This window comes from Lontra canadensis, unplaced genomic scaffold (genome assembly GCF_010015895.1).
Source record: "Lontra canadensis isolate GAN:19392208 unplaced genomic scaffold, GSC_riverotter_1.0 scaffold184, whole genome shotgun sequence".
Taxonomy (NCBI): domain Eukaryota; kingdom Metazoa; phylum Chordata; class Mammalia; order Carnivora; family Mustelidae; genus Lontra; species Lontra canadensis.
In genome coordinates, this window is record NW_022631178.1 from 1,291,921 (window position 1) to 1,308,775 (window position 16,855).

Below are 16,855 nucleotides of genomic sequence, written 5' to 3' on the forward strand. Positions count from 1 at the left end.
CTCCCCGTGTCTCCCCTCCGCCGTCTGGAGGAAGACCCTCTCTCCAGCCCGTCTGGTTTCTGGCCTTTGAACCTGCGCCACCGTCCCAAACACAGGATGGGGTTCTCGAGTGGAAATGAAACCAGCTTCCCTATGCCCAGGACTCTAGGCCTGCCCTCCAAGGCCGAGACCCTTCTCAGACTCATTGGAACCCAATGAAGGACAGAGAGGGAGGGAACTCGAGCTGGAAGACGAGCCAGTGAACGCCGGCCTCTGACTCCCCCAGCAGCCAAGCCCGTGCCCAGGGCAGGACACCGAGGGGTGTCCAGCGCTCTAGGCTCTCGTCCTTTCGGAACTCACTGTTTCTCTCGTGCCAGGTCCTGCAGCTCTCGTCCTTTCAGAACTCTGCTCTGGCCAGGAAGGCCGCCGGCCCTCAGGTGGGCACACTTACCACCCGTGCGGGCCCCGGGGAGCCACACCCCGAGAACGGGCTCAGCCCGACTCACGAGCGTCCTCCCACGCTCGCAGCTGTTTTCACCAGCACCACACTGGCAACTTCCTGGGCCAGAAGGGCAATGTTCGGGGTCCTGCGGGGGCAGCTCGAAAGCCACCAGGGACACCATGTGAACCAAAGAGTGGGGCCAGATGTGGGCAAAGGGACTTACAGCGGGTGGTCAGCTGCATGCGGCAGGGCTGTGGCGAACCAGCCTCTGATCTAGAAGCTGCAAGCACGTGCGGTCTGAAACCACAAGCCCGGACCTATCCACTGGCAGGACAAGCAGGCCGACCTATACGGACAGAACTCTCCGGAGAGGAAAGCAGCTACCCATCCGCTCTGCCCACATAAAACTGATGGGAACCAGCCTCCCAGTCAATTGGAGATCTGGGTGAATGACGGATGCCTCGGAGAACCAGGACTTGTAAGGACATCCGCATTCTGGAAAAGTGCCCTGGACACCTCGGAGGTCAGCAGTGGCTGGGCTTTTGCCCTTCAAATGGACTGAAGTACAAGAAGTCACTCCACGGCCACAGAGAGACACAGAGCATCAGGACTGGTGCGGGAAGGACCGTGCTCGGCCAGCACACTGCCTGCCGGGAGCCAGTGAGCTGGGAGCCGGCGGGGCACGTGCTGGGTGGCAGGGGCACTCGGCCCCGGCGCCACCCACCTCTGGCCCCAAGCAGGGCTCTTAGAAAGGAGGTAAAGAAAGAATGTGAAGGTGGCCATGGCCCGAGGCTGGGTCCCACGTGGGGCGGTGGGGGGAGGGGGCACAGCAACTCGGTTTCCCATCTCATCTGGGGAACCCGGCCCATTTCTGCACGCCCGAATGTTCTTGGTGTGATGTTTAACCTGTTTTTCAGGCCCCTGGACGGACCAAATCATGTCACAGAGCAAAGGCCAAGAGGCCTGGGCACACTCAGACTCACCAGTGTCATGATGTCATTGGCCAAGTCTCTGGCAAGATCTGGGGTAACAAAACAGGACAGGCCAGTCAGCGCAACGCCAGTGTCGTACTGGCTGGGGCTGCTCAGGTCCTGCAAAGGGAGGGACCAGCGTCAGGAGGCAGGAGCCGACGGTGCGTCACCAGCTCCCGGCGTGGGGTCTGGGTCGGGCCTGTGTGAGGAGCGACAAGCACCAGCCAGTTCCAGGGAGAACGGCCCTCAGTCCCGGCCCGGCCCAGGGTCCCAGCACTCGAGGGGGCCGCGGGCTTGGGGGCCGCGGGCTTGAGAGCCCGGGGTGGAGGGGCCCGTGTGGAAGCCAGGAACCTCTGTCGCTCCCAGGGGGTCTCCAGGACAGCCAGGATGGCTCCTCTGGGCCCCTCCCACAGGCAGGCCGGCTCTGGCCCCACTCTCTTCTCTCAGGTGAGCAGGAGAACCAGCCACGAGAGCCGCACACGCCCACCCCAGAGCCCTGGTCACTCCGGAGGCTCCCACGGCACGGACCGCACCAACGGCCTCACCTTGACGCCAGCAAAACAACATTTGAATCACACACTTCTTCTGTAGAGACTTTCCTTTTTTTTTTTTTTTTAAGATCTTATTTATTTGACAGAAAGCGCACACAAGCGTACAAGCAGGGGGAGTGGCAGAGGGAGAAGCAGGCTCCCCGCGGAGCAGGCAACCCAATACGGGGCTCGATCCCAGGACCTTGGGATCATGACCTGAGCCAAAGGCAGACATTTAACTGAGAGCCCCCCAGGTGCCCCTGAGGAGACTTTCCTAAGGAGCCCCGCAAACTTCACATCGACGTGAACACACCAGAAGCACTCTGAGAGGTCGCCTTCTAGGCTGTGATAGGAACGTGAAAGCACGGCTGCTAGAGTCCGTCCTGGCCCGGGCTGACAGAAGTGCGTCGGACCCACGTACAGAACTCAGGCCCTACGCAGCCACTCCTGGTTCAGCGGGACCTGCAAAGGCCCAGCGAAGGGCCACCGTGGGGTTTTGCAGAAACAGAGATTTGTGGAGAGGACACTCAGGTCGCTGTCGAGCAGGGAGAGCCCCACTCGAAGCGAATGGCGAGTGGGGGACAGGGCAGTCTACATAAATTGTTCCAGAAGTCATGGGTTTATTTAGAACGACTCACACACAGACCACAAACACTGGGGACGAGAATGGAGGAGAACGTCCTCTAACACAGCAGGCGTGTCCCTTGCTCCATTACAGGGACATCTTGGGCTCGGGTGGTCTCTCCAGCAGAGCATCTAGGTGACCTGCCTCTGGCACGTTTCCGTGTAAAGAGGGGATCGCTAGGTCTAAACGGAAGTCACTACAAAGGGGTAGGCAGGGGGCGTGCCTATGCCCAGAAGGCTGGCGAGAAAGCCCAAGCTTGGCCAGAGCCCCTCCACCCTTCTCCTTGCTGCCCCTGCCATGACACAGCCCCTCCCAGCGGAGCTGGGCCCTCACAGCCCCGAAGCACCCACGACGCCCACTGCTACCGCACAACCTGACCCTCGGCAGGCCTCCTCGGAACCAAAGGCTCGGTGCTCGGCCCCGCAGCCCGCCCTGTGCCGGGACGAACCGGGCCAGGACTGTGGTGAGTGCTGCAGGGTCTTCCCAGGAGCCCAGCCCCGGTCCCCAGGACCCGCTCCAGGGGCAGCCACACTCGTGGTGTCTGGCCCGTACACCCAACCATCACCGAGCCTCTGATTCTGATTCTGCCCCTCTCACTACTCCACAAAAGATGCTCAAAGCTCTAGGGCCGAAGAAGAAAAATGTTACTCGGTGATCTTCAAGACCGTCTCCAGACACACAGATCACAACTGACGAAGACTCAGATGCGACATCACTCAGGAGTCCCCGTGGGGGGCGCCGGGGGCACAGTAGGTTGAGAATCTGACTCTGGGTTTTGGCTCAGGTCATGATCTCAGGGTGAGGAGATCGAGCCCCAAGTCGGGCTCTGCACTCATCATGGAGTCTGCTCGTCCTCCCTCTGCTCCTCCCCCTACCCCCTTCCCAAACCCACATGCTCTCCCTGTGCACAAAACAAAAAAACAACAACAAAAAAAACAACCCAGGGGGCAGGAAGGCCCCAGTGGGGAAGGGTGTGTGCCCCGCAGCAGCTGCCCCTGCCCCAGGGAGAAGGCGCAGGGAGCCCGAGGCCGGAGCTGGCCTTCTGACGGCCGGAGGCCCCAGTGAGGGAAGGGGGACGGCGGGCAACACTCCGGCCTCACCTACAGCCCACGAGCAGACACAGACCTGCCACACCACCCTGTGTCTACTGACCACAGAGTGGCTATGTCTGGCAGCCACGTGCTTACGATGGGGTCACAAGAGCAAAAGCCGGGCGACCTCTGAGCTTTCTACATGCCGCTCGCTCGGAGCACCCGAGAGGCCAGCGTGGAGAGCAGGGTGGGGCGGGGGGCTGGGAGGGCACTGGGGGGGGCCGGGCGCAGGAGGGCTGCCTACCTTGCGGATCTGATTGGTCGTTAGCATGATGACGTCGGTCCCCTCGTGGAAGCACTGGGAAGCAGCAAGGTAGCCGATCCGCTGTGAGCCAGACACGAGGGCGTCAGACGCGAGACAAGGGCCACACACCCCCAGGGGAGGAAGCCCCCGGGCCAGGCAAGGACAGCCTGTGGCTGGCCGCAGGGCCACGGCTACGGGGTGCCAGGAAGTCACCCGAGGAGGAGGAGGGGAGGAACCGGCCCCAGAGCTCAGAGGATGCAGCCTCTGCCACGCCAGTTCTCGTGAGGTCGGCCGCGCCGTCCGGCCCTCCGCTGGGCACGTTCTGACCGCCTCCCCAGCAGCCCGGAGCGGCCTCTGCGATGGGACACGGAAGCCAGCCGAGCGCGAGCGTTTCTCTGCATTGCTCTCCCGCCAGGCTGGCGCAGACACCGCTGTTACACTGGTGTCTGGGCACGATGCCTCGCTGCCCGGGCCGAGCACCGCCTCTGCCGCTCCCCCAAGAGGGGCCCGCGGACAGGACAACGGTGTCCATTGGAGGGAGCCCGCCGTGGGCCTGGGCAGTGTCCCACAGTGGGCACTGGCCCATGGACCTGGAAAGAGTCTATCCGCCCAGCTGGCCTACCCAGCCCCGGGAGAACCCCGTGACGCGCTCCGGTGGGCCGCGGCTGCTGACGCACTTCGCGGAAGCTCTACCAGGGACGGAAACTGCGCTGACGCCACGACAGCACATGAGGGGGCTGCGCCCCGGGTCCCTAGCAGGCAGGGCCTCCGTGAGGTGAGGGGAAATGCTCAGAAACCACTGTGAGGCCCTGGGCTGGGGGCCTGGGGCAGCCTCCCAGTAAGACGCTCAAATATGTAACCAACCCTGCGAACCCATTTCGCGGACGTCCCTTAAAGCTGGAAGACAAACACCACGCAGGTAAGAGTTAATAAAGAACACGACAAACGCTGAGGCAGCGGCATGTGCGGGGCCAAGGCTGGTGTGCCATACTCCCTTTCTGCAGAGCGGGGCCTCCCGCCAGGGCACACCGTCCGCCCCGCCTCACCTTGAACGTGAACTTGGAGGCGCTCATGACTTCTATGATGTTGAAGGCAGCCCAGCTGATGTCGTATCCCAGCATCTGTAACTGTTGGAAAGACCGGCACCGTTGTCTCCATGCACAAGCCACAGCTGGAACCCCAACACCGCGCCCACGCCCAGGGACAGGCCTCCCGGAACCCACACCCTGGCGCTAGCCCTCACGTCTAGAACTACACGGTCAGGTTCATCACGAAGGCGGAGGGCGAGTGTCTGCGGCTCAAGCGCCAACCTCCAACGCGTACTGGTCGAGTTTCCAGGTCGATGAGAGCGCGCGGGCTCCTCCTGGAAGCTACAGGGCGCTGGGACGCCCCCTGCCAGCCTTCCCCGGGCCAGGTGGGGTCCACCACACCCCAGGCCTCAGGGTCCTCACAGCACGCCCTCCCTCGACTGGGAGAAATCAGCCCTGTGTGCCACGGCTCGCGCCTGGAGCCAAGGGCACTGATGCCTGTTTGACAGGTGGGTGGCAGCGGGCGGGGAGCAGATAAATGGGCGGGCAGAGGACGGACGGAGGGATGGCTACGCCACCTGACCACAGCGGGGCTGTTGGGTGGGGGGCGCCCCGGGAAACGACATCGCCTGAGTCAACAGGCCCGGTACCTACGTAGGTCAGCTTGCAGACCGCGTTTGCTTTCACTGCAATGTTGTCCTGCTTCAGCTCCTGCTTGATTTCATCGATGCACTGAGAGATATATTTTGCCTAAAAGGAGAAAAAAAATGAAAAATTGCAAGGGCCTGACTAAACCAGTTAGGAATAATTACTGCAGGGGCGCCGGGCGGCTCTGTGGGTGAAGTGTCTGCCTTGGGCTCGGGTCGTGGCGTCAGGGTCATACCCCTAGCTGGTGCCTCCTACACAGAAAAGTTTTACAAGTTTAAAAGAACAATTTCAACACGAAAAGTCGGAACACGGAAATCGTCCTGATTCTCTGGTTTAGCCTTTCAGCGACCTGCACCTGAGACTTGCACCTGCCGGGAAGCAAGCCCCAGGTCCCGCTGGTGCTCCACACCGAGCCCCGCAGCCCCGCCGGGACCACCGGGAAGCCGGCGTGGGGGTCCCCGCAGCCCGTAGCTCGTCTCCAGCAGCAGCGCGGCAGGGCTCACGTGCGCTGCAGGGAGGGGTCCCGTCCCCACCGCACGCACACAGGCCACCTGGCCGCTTATCCGGTCACCGCGGGACGGGCACCTGCATCCTCCCCGCTTCCCCACGGCTGTGAGTCGAGCTGCAGCGTCTGTGGGAACGCGTTTTCGGATTTCCCCAGGTGTCCTCACGGATTCCGCGCATCTACCACTCACACAGGTGTGAGCTGAGGCCGGCTGACACGAGGACCAGCGCCACGGACGCGCCTTCTGGGAGCAGCGAGGCACGAGGCTCCCACCTCCCCTACCGCGGAGACACACAACCCCAGAGAGAGACCTCGAGGCGGGTGGCTGCCGCCGGGCTCGCAAGGAACCCGTCTAGCCCGTGCCCCAGCCCCGCACATGCCCGGCACTTCTTGTCATCTGACCAGAGCGACGGCAGCCGGAACGTCCCCAGCTGTCCACCAGGGGGCAAGATTCCGCGGTGTGCCACCCCCACGGGACCCGCGTGGCCCGCACGGACGGCAGACCCCTGTGCCGAGTGCCCTGGACCTCACCGTGGGGCCCTTGCTCACAGCCCCTCAGCCCACAGCCCGTCCTGGCCCGAAATGCAGGCTCCTGGGGAAAGGAGCTACTCGAGCCCTCTGTCAGCCACAGATGCTCCATGAATCTTTTATGACCGGGACTCGGAGCCATGGGACAAGCGTCACTGCATCCTTCCAACAGGCTTCAGGTTACTGAATCCCACTCGGGAGCTGCAGTGCCCTCCCCCGGCCTCCCCGGCCTGCCATCACTGTTGACAGGGAGAGAACAGAAAGACGGTCACAGGCGTTGGAGAAACCGGCCCTAGCCACAGACGACAGGGCTGGAAGACGGGAGGGCGCCGCGGAGGAGCCCGGCAGCTCCTGAAAGGGTAAACAGAGTCCGGCTCCTGGGTGTCCACCAAACCCAGGGTGCCTGGGTGGCTCAGTGGGTTAAAGCCTCTGCCTTCGGCTCAGGTCGTGATCTCAGGGTCCTGGGATCGAGCCCCGCATCGGGCGGCTTCAAGAGCCAGAAAGCAGACACTAGGGCTCACACAGCAGCCGCCAGAGGAGGGGTGGGGATGCCCACACTCTGGACACACACTCAGCCACAGTCCCACGGACCCCAGGACGAGGCGCACACGGCGCATGGCTGTGCCGAAGCTGCTGGTGCACTTCCCCCGCCCCCGCCCCCGCCCGCGACGAAAGACCGAGCTGGAGTCTCAGCCCAAGTAGCCGCTGCCCCGAACGATGCTTCTCAGGGAGCAGAACAGAATCTAGAGCCTCTGCAAACGACGGGTCACCACATTCAGGATATGACCCGAAGTTCTTCAAAATAACAAACAGGAAACACTACCCAGACGCAGGAAAACCAGCCAGCCAAGGTGCACTGGCCCTGAGCCGTCCCCAAGGACGGAACTAACACCCCGAGATCTCAACTTCAGAACCCTAATGATGCTCTCACGGACCAGAGGAAAATATGCCCAGGAAGAACACGAAAAGGGGCCCCCTCGGCAGAGAAAGGCAAAGGATGTAAGACAAGCAGACGGAAAGTCTAGAATCGAAAACAGTCTCTGGAACAGGAGTCACCAAAGGCGCGGCGCGGCACACGGGCGGCAGCGCGCCAGCAAGCCTGATGTGGACCGGACCCCCCCAGTCAGGACAGAAACGTTCTAGCAAAGAGGAGCAGAACCTCAGGGTCTGTGGGACAAGCCCACAAGGTGTAACACATGCATAACTGGCGTCCCAGAAAGGAAAGGGCGGGACAGAGGATATATTTGGAAAACAAATGGCTAGAACTTCCCCAAATTTGGTGAAAGTCCTAATTCACAGGTTCAAGGAGCTCAGCATCCAGAACAGAAAATGAAAACAGTCACCAGACAAGTCAAACTGCCAAAAATGGAAACTTAGAGGAGAAAATCTTTTTTTAAAAGTTCATTTATTTACATAATCTCTACCCCAGTGTGGGGCTCGAATTCACAGCCCCAGGGACGAGAGTCCCACGCTCTTCCGACCGGGCCAGCCAGGGGCCCTGGGAGAAAGTCCTCAAAGGAGCCAGAGGAAAATCACGTGCTACATGGGGAGAAAGGATTCGGAGCTGTTGTCAGAAACCACGGAGGCCTCTTGACGGTGGGGAAAATACTGACCGGAATTCTCCACCCGAAGACAACACCCCCCGGGGAACAGAGCCGGACCCACGGAGCCCGGTGACATCCGTCTCTGAACCTCGAAGCACTCACCAGGGAGGAGATGAGCCTCACAGGAGAGTGGCGGCTTTCAGGGAGGCCCTGCCTGAACGTTACTTTTTCGGTGGAAAAGTGAGCGCGGCTCCCGGCTCCTGCAGACAGGAGAAGGGGAGTCCTGAGGACAGAGAAGAACCTGTCTCCTGCTCACGGAGGAGGACTTAAACACGACCTTACTCGGAGTGACAGAAAGGTAAAGGAAGGAGAGCGACACACAGACGTCATGCTCATCTCTCATCCACTACAGCACTGCCGACAGGGAGGACAGTATCTATTCAATCCCGTTTACAACAAGAAAACAAAACCGGTCACAGCATGCGCACATGACCTACATCCGAACAATTATAATAAAAACATAAACTAGAAAGATTGTGGAGCCTGAGGTATAAATGACCACACAGCGCTGACAATTATTTGTCCTTTCGTCTGAAAGACTCCGCGCCCAATGTGGAGTCCAGTGTGGGGCCTGAACCCATAACCCTGACGAAATCAACCTGAGCGCAAGAGTTGGACGCGTAACAGACCGAGCTGCCCGGGAGCCCCGACACTGAAAGAGAAGAAAAGAGAAGAAAAAGGAGAGGGAGAAGGAAGAGGAGGAGAGGAAAAAGAAAAGAAAGAGAAAGAGAGAGGGGGACCCCTGGGTGGCTCAGTCGTTAGGCATCTGCCTTCAGCTCAGGTCATGATCCCAGGGTTCTGGGATCAAGTCTGGCATCGGGTTCCCCTGCTTCCCCCTCTGCCTGCCACTCCCCCTGCTCATGTTCTCGCTCTCTGATAAGTAAAATCTTAAAAAAAAGAGGAAGGAAGGAAGGAAGGAAGGAAGGAGAGGAGAGGTACAAGCATGACGTGATTTTTCAAATACCTCAGTCTGTTCTGTGCGAATTCACGCTTCTGCACAGAGCAAACTGAGGCCTGAAATGCGTGCCCTTTCCACATCGTCTTTACAGACTCTAACCTAGAACAAAGGCCATGAACTTCCCTTACATGGCAACTCCTCAGGTCTAATATAAAACAGCCATTTTGACCCTGGCCACTTTGTAGAGTTCCCTGAAGCACTTCATTTAAATCTAACAATCAGGGGCGCCGGGGTGGCTCAGTGAGTTAAGCCTCTGCCTTTGGCTCAGGTCATGATCTCAGGGTCCCGGGATCGAGCCCCACATCGGGCTCCCTGCTCAGCAGGGAGCCTGCTTCTGCCCCCCCCACCTGCCCCTATGCCTACTTGTGATCTGTCAAATAAGTATCTTTTAAAAAAAATTTATCTATTTGAGAGAGAGAGAGACAGAGAGAGAGAGAGATGGACGGCAAGAGAGGAAACACAAGCAGGGGGAGTGGGAGAGGGAGAAGCAGGCTCCCTGCTGAGCAGGGATCCCACGTGGGGCTCGATCCCAGGACCCCTGGATCATGACATGAGCTGAAGACAGACACTCGACGACTGAGCTACTGAGGCATCCCTCGTAAACAAAATTTTTAAAAACTTTTGCTGAACTTTAAGCTAAAGCAGGTGAACACTAGGTATGTAAACCACACCCCAATAACACTGTGTAAAAGAAATCCCCCTGATCATCCAGAACCCCCACCTTAGTCCGCGTGACCTGGACGGACCTGCTGCTTCCTGCTCTGCACAGACACTCACGGGCTCCTGCCGGTCTGTGTCCTACAGCAGCAGCCCCTCCCCCCTGCAGCAGTTGCCAACTGCCCTCCCCAGGGCCCAGCTGCTGGAGACCCCGCAAGGCTAACGGAGCTGTCCAGTTAGGCAAAAGGTCCAAGTCCTTCTGCTGAGAGAGCACCTGTCCTTTGGACCCCAAGCAGAGGCAGGAGAAGACACTACACACGAGGGTACCACCATAGGGGACAAGGGTACCAGGACCCACCCGTGAGCCTCCATGCTGCCTAACAAGGACAGGGGCACAATACATGGCCCACTTTGTGGCCCACGTAAATAGCCTTGGGGAAGCCAAGACTGGAGAGGGACATGAGGTGGGGAGTGGCTGCCATGTCTAAGGCCTCCACCCGCCCAGGGCAGGGGAGGGGTGCATGGACGGGGGTGGGGGGGGGTAGGCGGGGATAGAGGGGTGGGGGGGGAAGAAGCCCATAGTCAAGCCTCGGATGTCCTAACCTTCCGCCTCCCACCCCCGCTCCCTAACCAGCAGATCTAGAGCAGAGGGGTGTGTTTGTGGGCGGCGGGGGGGTGTGTGTGACCGGGACCCCCAGGGGATCTCAGTGGTGGTCATGACTGGGGGTGCTCCTGGCATCGGGAGCACCCAGGACGGCCCCCACAGAACTGAGGCCAAGCGCTGGCCTCAGGCATACCTGGGTCCCCTTCCGTCCTCCTCCCACCGCCCCCAGGGTGCTCCGAGCTGTAGTACCGCAAGCACCACCCGAGACAGGCGCAAGAGCAGATGCATTCCCACCGCCAGCCTGGGTCCTCCCGGACGCCCCCCACGGCCCGGCCACCCAGCACGCCTTCCATCTCCAGTGGGCCCTTCAAAAAGCCCCTATAGACTGGCAGCCAGACAGAAGAAGCCACCAAAGGCCTTAGGCAATGTCACAAGGAACGCAAACGGCCACACGCTGCGGAAAGCACACCCAGCCGTGCCCCGGGTCAGGGAAGTGAAGGGGGCTGTCTGTCCTGCGGGCTCCCAACGTGCTCCTGGGCACTCGCCCCTGCCGCCGGGACCTGTGCGGGGAACAGCGCTCGGGCAGCCGGGCGGCACCCCCAGCGCAGCAATCCCACCCTGGAGGGTCGTTCGTGAAAGGCCCCAGACCGGAAACCGCCCAGATGTCCAGAAGGCAGAGCGCTGGGTGCTGTCAGCCACGGCGCCCACAAGCTGCGGGGCTCCCCGACGGAGACGAGCATCAGGAGCCGGACCGGGAGAGCTAGGCTGGGCAACAGTCCACCAAACCGTTCAGGGACACAAATTTCAGGGATAAAGATATAAGCAAAGCGAAGAAATGACACTCAGAGAACTTCAGCTAATTATCTTAATTGAACTACACGTAACAGGGACGTCTGGGTGGCCCAGTGGGTTAAAGCCTCTGCCTTGGGCTCAGGTCATGATCACGGGGTCCTGGGATGGAGCCCCCCATCAGTGCTCCATGCTCAGCAGGGAGGCTGCTTCCCCCTCTGCCGCTCCCCCTGCTTGCGCGCATGTGTGCGCACCCTCTCTGGCAGATAAATAAAATCTTTAAAAAAATAAAATAAACTACATAGCATCTTATGCCCTACACCTTCACAACGAGTAAGATTAGGAAAGAAGCCCATCTAGGAAACACTCGGCAAGTATGCCTGGGACCAGCCTTCCTCAGCCCCCACACCTGGGAGGGACAGCGGCAAGCTCTGCGCTTGGCCCCCCGAGACTGTCCCCACCTCTGGCCCCGGGCCCCAGCCCAGGTTGGCTGTCCTCTGACCGACCGGCTATGAATGGGAGTTCACGTGCCCCCCTGCTCTCAGGTTCGACTAATTTGCCAAAGCGGCTCGCAGACCTCAGGAAAGCACTTGTCCGCCGTGAGCAGCTGAGCACAGAAGAAAGGCCATGGCCGACATGTCGATCAACAGCCAGATGAAGACGTACACAGGGAGGCGTCCAGAACGGCCCCCAGCGCAGGCGCCCCTGTCCTGGCAGAGTCGCTTTGCACCACGCCATCCGCCCAGGACACGATGCTTTTGCCAACCGAGACTCTCCAACCGCCGCTTACAGATGTGCGTGACAGATCGTTCATTCAGTCCCCAGCCCGCTCCCCTCCCCGAAGCTGGGGGTGGGGCTGACAGCTCCAAGCTTCTAATGGTGGTCTCTCTGGTGATCTGCTCCCACCCAGCAGCCCACCAGGTCCTCTCACTGGAACAAAAGACACTTCTGTGACCCAGGAAATGCCAACGGATCTAAGAGCCCAGGGTCAGGAACTGTGGGCAGAGACCAAACACATAAACAAGGCTGCTCCTGATACCTTAATTGCTTAGGAAGTGACAAAAACTTCCTAATACTGTTATTATTAGGAAATGACAAAGACTTTAGGAGCTCTGCGCCCCGAGTGAGGGACAAAGACCAAAAGATGTATTTCTTACATCATAGTATCACAGGGTCCAACAACATGGTGACAAGGCAGGGAACACAGGGGACATGGATGAAGGGAAGAGCATGAGGGAATTTGGGGAGATTTTTCTTATCAGTGTGGGTCAGCGATTCTCCTGGGCAATGTCTGGGGACGTTTGTGACTGTCACGATGGCAAGCTCCTGGCATCGACTGGGTGGGGCCAGGATGCTGCTCTGTTCTCACAGTCCCTGGGACAGACCCCACCCTCAAAATGACCCAGTCCTGAATGTCAGCAATGCCGAGGGGGAGACCCTGATTTAGGATCACGACCCACGTCATTAAAGAAAAAAAAAAAAAAAAGCTCAGTTCAAATTTACTGTGAGTCTCAAAAGTTGTTAAAATAAAAGAACTTCTCACCAACAGCCACAAAGCCCCGAGTGCCTGACCCAGGCCAGACATAACCTACTCTGTCCCCAGAGCAGACCCGGCCCTGCGTGCCCGACAGGCCCCAGCACCAGCCTCCTGGGTTCAGCCCCAGCACCGGCATCTCTGAGATGACAAACGAGTGCGCGTCCGCAGCTCGGGGCAATTCGGTCGGAACCAACCACACCTCACTTCCAGCGACCGCCGCGCACAGTTCTGAAACACCAGTCCAAGGGGCTCAGGTGTTTACGGCCCCGCAAAACCAAGCCAACGCTCTTCAGACACTAGCAGAGCATGCAGGGCCCGTCCCCAACCAAGGGAAGGCCCTGAACGGGGGAAACAAACTACAGCACGCCCAACCGGGGAAGGGGGACGGGACGCACCTACGACACACGCTACCCGCCCCGTGGGAGGCCCTCCCATGCTGCATCCTGGAGAGCAGTCAGCACCACTACACTAACCAGCAAGCAGCGGAACAGTCTTTTCTAGTAAACCCTATGCCCAACGTGGGGCCCCAACTCATCACCCCGAGATCAAAAGTCGCAGGCCTCGCGGACTGAGCCGGCCAGGTGCCCCAGGACGCAGAGCAGTCGCAACAGACAGTAAGAACTGCCCATGATTTCTACGCACGGAAAGAAACACTCAGAGCACATACTCCAAACTGACCTACAGGGAGGGGGCTCTTCCCTTTATCGTTAATGAATACCAAGAAGGGGCGCCTGGAGGGGCTCAGTCAGTTAAGAGTCTGCCTCGGGCTCAGGTCACGATCCCGCAGTGCTGGGAGGGAGCCCCGCATCGGGCTCCCCACTGAGCGGAGCATCTGCTCGTCCTTCTCCCTTCACCCACTCACGCTTTCTCTCACTCTCAAATACATAAAACCGTAATTAAAAAACACAAAACACCGAGCCCATTTTTTAAAGTACGGGTATGACTCTACAACTTAAAAAGACAGAAAAAACAGCTTTCTCCCAAATATGAAGAGTTCCCAGAAGAATAAACTTAGGGGGCTCCTGGGGGGCTCAGTTGTTAAGTGTCTGCCTTCGGCTCAGGTCATGATCTCGGGGTTCTGGAATCGGGGCTCTCTGCTCAGCAGGGAGCCTGCTTCCCCCCCCCCCGCCCCGCCTGCCTCTCCGCCTGCTTGTGATCTGTCTGTCAAACAAATAACCTCTTTAAAAAATAAAAAAGAAAGAATAAACTTAGAAGTCTATCATATCCCAAGTTCAGAAGGAAGAATACCCGCACGTGGGTCCCCCTCCCAGCCGACACTGCGCTCCGTCTCAAGGACACCTTAACTCAGGCACCCAGAGATGTACCGACCGGACCACAGTTTCAAACTTCTTGGACTCATTTAGGAAACGTGTTTCCACAGTGACCCAGCACGCACACACCAGCTGTCACGAGCTGCAAGAAGTCTCGATAACCAGGTTACTCTGCGTGCAGACGGCCCGGAATTTTCTAGTTTGGTTTTTGTTTTTTGAACATAACCCACTGAACTGCACTCACCACCCACGAAGGGGATGCAGGCTGAGTTTGGAACAGCCAAGCAGACAGCCTCGGGGGTGGTCTGCCGCTCACAGAAGCCACGACACGTCCCTCACCGCATCCGCAGAAGCCCGCAGTGAGGGGGAGGTGGCCGTCACCCCCGCTGGAGAGGGGAGGCTTCCCCAATCTCACCAGGTCAAACGGGCCCCACAGCCTGGATGCGGTCTCCCGACACCGCACAGCGCGGCTGAGCTACTAAGATTCGTGCCGGGTTCCCATGCGGCTTCCAGGCCCTGCTGGGCCCCACTGCAGGACGCGGCACGGAAGTTTTAGCTAAAATCTGCTCCGAGGTTACCCTCTGAGGGAACTACGTGCTGCAGAAACGTGGGTCCTCGCCGGGCGCGGTGCGCAGAAGGGAAGGGCCTCGATGGGGGCCTGAGAGTGGGGACTACGGGAGCAGCAGGTCATCTGCTGCGTGCTGGGTCAGAACGGGGGCCTCCAACACCAGCCTCCAGATCACCACCATCTTCTGGTCAGGGGACCAACAGCACCAAGACGCCACGTCCCCGGAGAACCGCCCACAGGTCAAAGGCAGGACCCCCATGGAGCCCTGACCTTGATGACTTGACAGCGGCCTCCTCCACCACCCACGCACCCGCTGAAAGGGCCCCGAGGGTGAGAGCCGCCCGCGACTCTCAAGGAACCAAGGACCACCCGGGGAACAGCCCCGGGGACAGTGGGCATCCCTCAGACGTGAGCCACCCCACCTGGTGGGCCCCCGTCCTTCCCGGAATCCCAGACAGGAGGTTCTCCCACAGCCACGAACGCACTGAGACAGGAGGTCAGCCAGTGCACAAGGGACCTGCAGCTGTGAGCCGTCCCACCGCTGCCCGGCCACTCTGCGAGGGAAAGTCCAGCCCAAGGCAAAGACCCCAGGGTCCGGGCTGAGCTACACAACGTAACCAACATGGCCAGCGCCGGTCACTCCAGGCAAAACCCGGATGCAGCCGGGGAAGGAAAGCGGGTGGAAATGGCCTAAAGGAACCCCATGACTGCCAGGGGGCGGGGGAGGGAGGGGGTCACGCCCATCCCGAAAACGTGCTACGGCCGGGCAGGAACTGAGGCCCGGCAGGAACTGAGGCCCGGCAGGCCGGCGCGGACCGTCGCCCCAGCAAACTCCCCAACGTCTCCGCCGGGAAAAGGCGCCATTGGGAGGCCTGCGGCGGGGGACCTGCGGCTGGGACCCGCGCCTTCCCCAGGAGAGCCCGCCGCCCGCTCCTGACCCTTGGTGTGAGTGCGGGCTCCAGGAAGCCAGCGGCCTGAGGGCCCCTAACTGTCCCCACTCCTCCCAAATCTAGGTCACAGGCTGGGGGGAGGGGCGGAGGGAAGGAAACGTGCCCACATTCCACGCCGGGACCACCTTCCTCTAGCCCTCCTTCAGGGTTTCCAATCGAAGGCGGCTTCCCCCTTCCCCCTCAGGGGCTTCCGTGTCTTCACTCCGGGCTCGCGCTGTGCCCCCTCCCTAGCAGCTGCGGCCCCACCTTCCCGGGGACACGGGCCCAGGAGGCCAGGCCCGACTCCGGACCCGGCCGCAGACGGCCCAGACGCGCTAGCGGGGCGGCCCGCGGAGAGAAAGCCCCCCACCAGGAGTCCAGAGCCCCGGGGAGGAGCTGGGCCTGCCGAGTCCCCGCGGACACCCGCGGGCGGAGGGGGGCGGGCGTCCGAAGCCCAGCGGGGAAACTGAGGCCACCGGGGCCGCCCGGCGGCGGGCCCCCACGTGATCCGACACGCGCGGGAGATAATGGAGGGCTGGCAACGGCGGCTCGGGTCCCGCCAGGGGCCGTCTGCGGCCCCCGGGGGTAAACTGAGGCTCAGAGGGAGCGGGCGTGGGGCGGCCCAGGTCGCAAGCAGGCAGGGCTCGAGTCGGGCGCGGGGCTTCGGGGACGAGCTGGAGGCCGGGGTCGGGGTCGGTACCGGGGTTGGGGTCGGGGTCCGGGTCGGCACCGGGGCCGGGCTCGGGCCCAGCGAGCCCGGCCCCGCGCGGCGCGCCGGGCTCACCTCGTCCTCTTTGTGGTTGCGGATGCCGCGCACGAGGTCCTGCAGGTTCTTGTCGAACATGCGGTCGATGCTGCCCTTGACCATCTTGAGGGCCATCGCGGCGGACGCCGCCGGGCTCGAGCCCCGGGAGGCCCGCGGCCGGGCACCGTGCGGGGGCCCGGGGGCCGCGCCTGCCGCCCGCGGAGCGCTGCGCTGCGGGCTGCCGCGGCGGGGCGGGCTCCCTGGCCAGGTCGGCTGCTGTCCGCGGGGCGGCGGAGGCTGCGACCCGCTCCGCAACCCGCGCTCTCACTGCCGTACCCCTCCGGCTGGGCGCCGCGCCGCTGGCAAATGGCGGACAAGATGGCGGCGGGTCAGCTGACGACGGGCGCCCGTCAGGCGGCCCGCCCCCGGAAGCCCCGCCTCCCAGGAAAGGCCGACCTCGCCACCTCCGGGTCTCCACGTCTCCCAGGCGACTCCGGCCGCCCAATGGAAACGCGGACAACGCCCTCGCCGTCCGCTCAGCCGCGCCCCCTCCGGCTCCGGGCTCTTCCCTCTCATTGGTCAAGGCTTCCAGAACTCCACCC

At 61.1% G+C, this 16,855-nt stretch overlaps 1 protein-coding gene across 2 annotated transcripts in view; it reads right to left on the reverse strand.

Moving 5' to 3' along the window:
- AP3D1 (adaptor related protein complex 3 subunit delta 1) overlaps positions 1 to 16,541 on the reverse strand; it is a 34,604-nt gene extending 18,063 nt beyond the window's left edge. The window contains exons 1-5 of one of the 2 annotated variants that reach the window (XM_032846933.1): positions 16,293 to 16,541; positions 5,565 to 5,660; positions 4,929 to 5,009; positions 3,883 to 3,963; positions 1,405 to 1,512 (exon numbers count right to left, since the gene is read on the reverse strand). In XM_032846933.1, coding sequence (XP_032702824.1) covers positions 1,405 to 1,512; positions 3,883 to 3,963; positions 4,929 to 5,009; positions 5,565 to 5,660; positions 16,293 to 16,388 — 462 coding nt within the window. In that variant the 5' untranslated portion in view covers positions 16,389 to 16,541. The remainder of the gene's footprint in view (positions 1 to 1,404; positions 1,513 to 3,882; positions 3,964 to 4,928; positions 5,010 to 5,564; positions 5,661 to 16,292) is intronic. The other variant, XM_032846934.1, reaches the window with a different exon arrangement.
- Between the last annotated feature and the right edge of the window lie 314 nt (positions 16,542 to 16,855).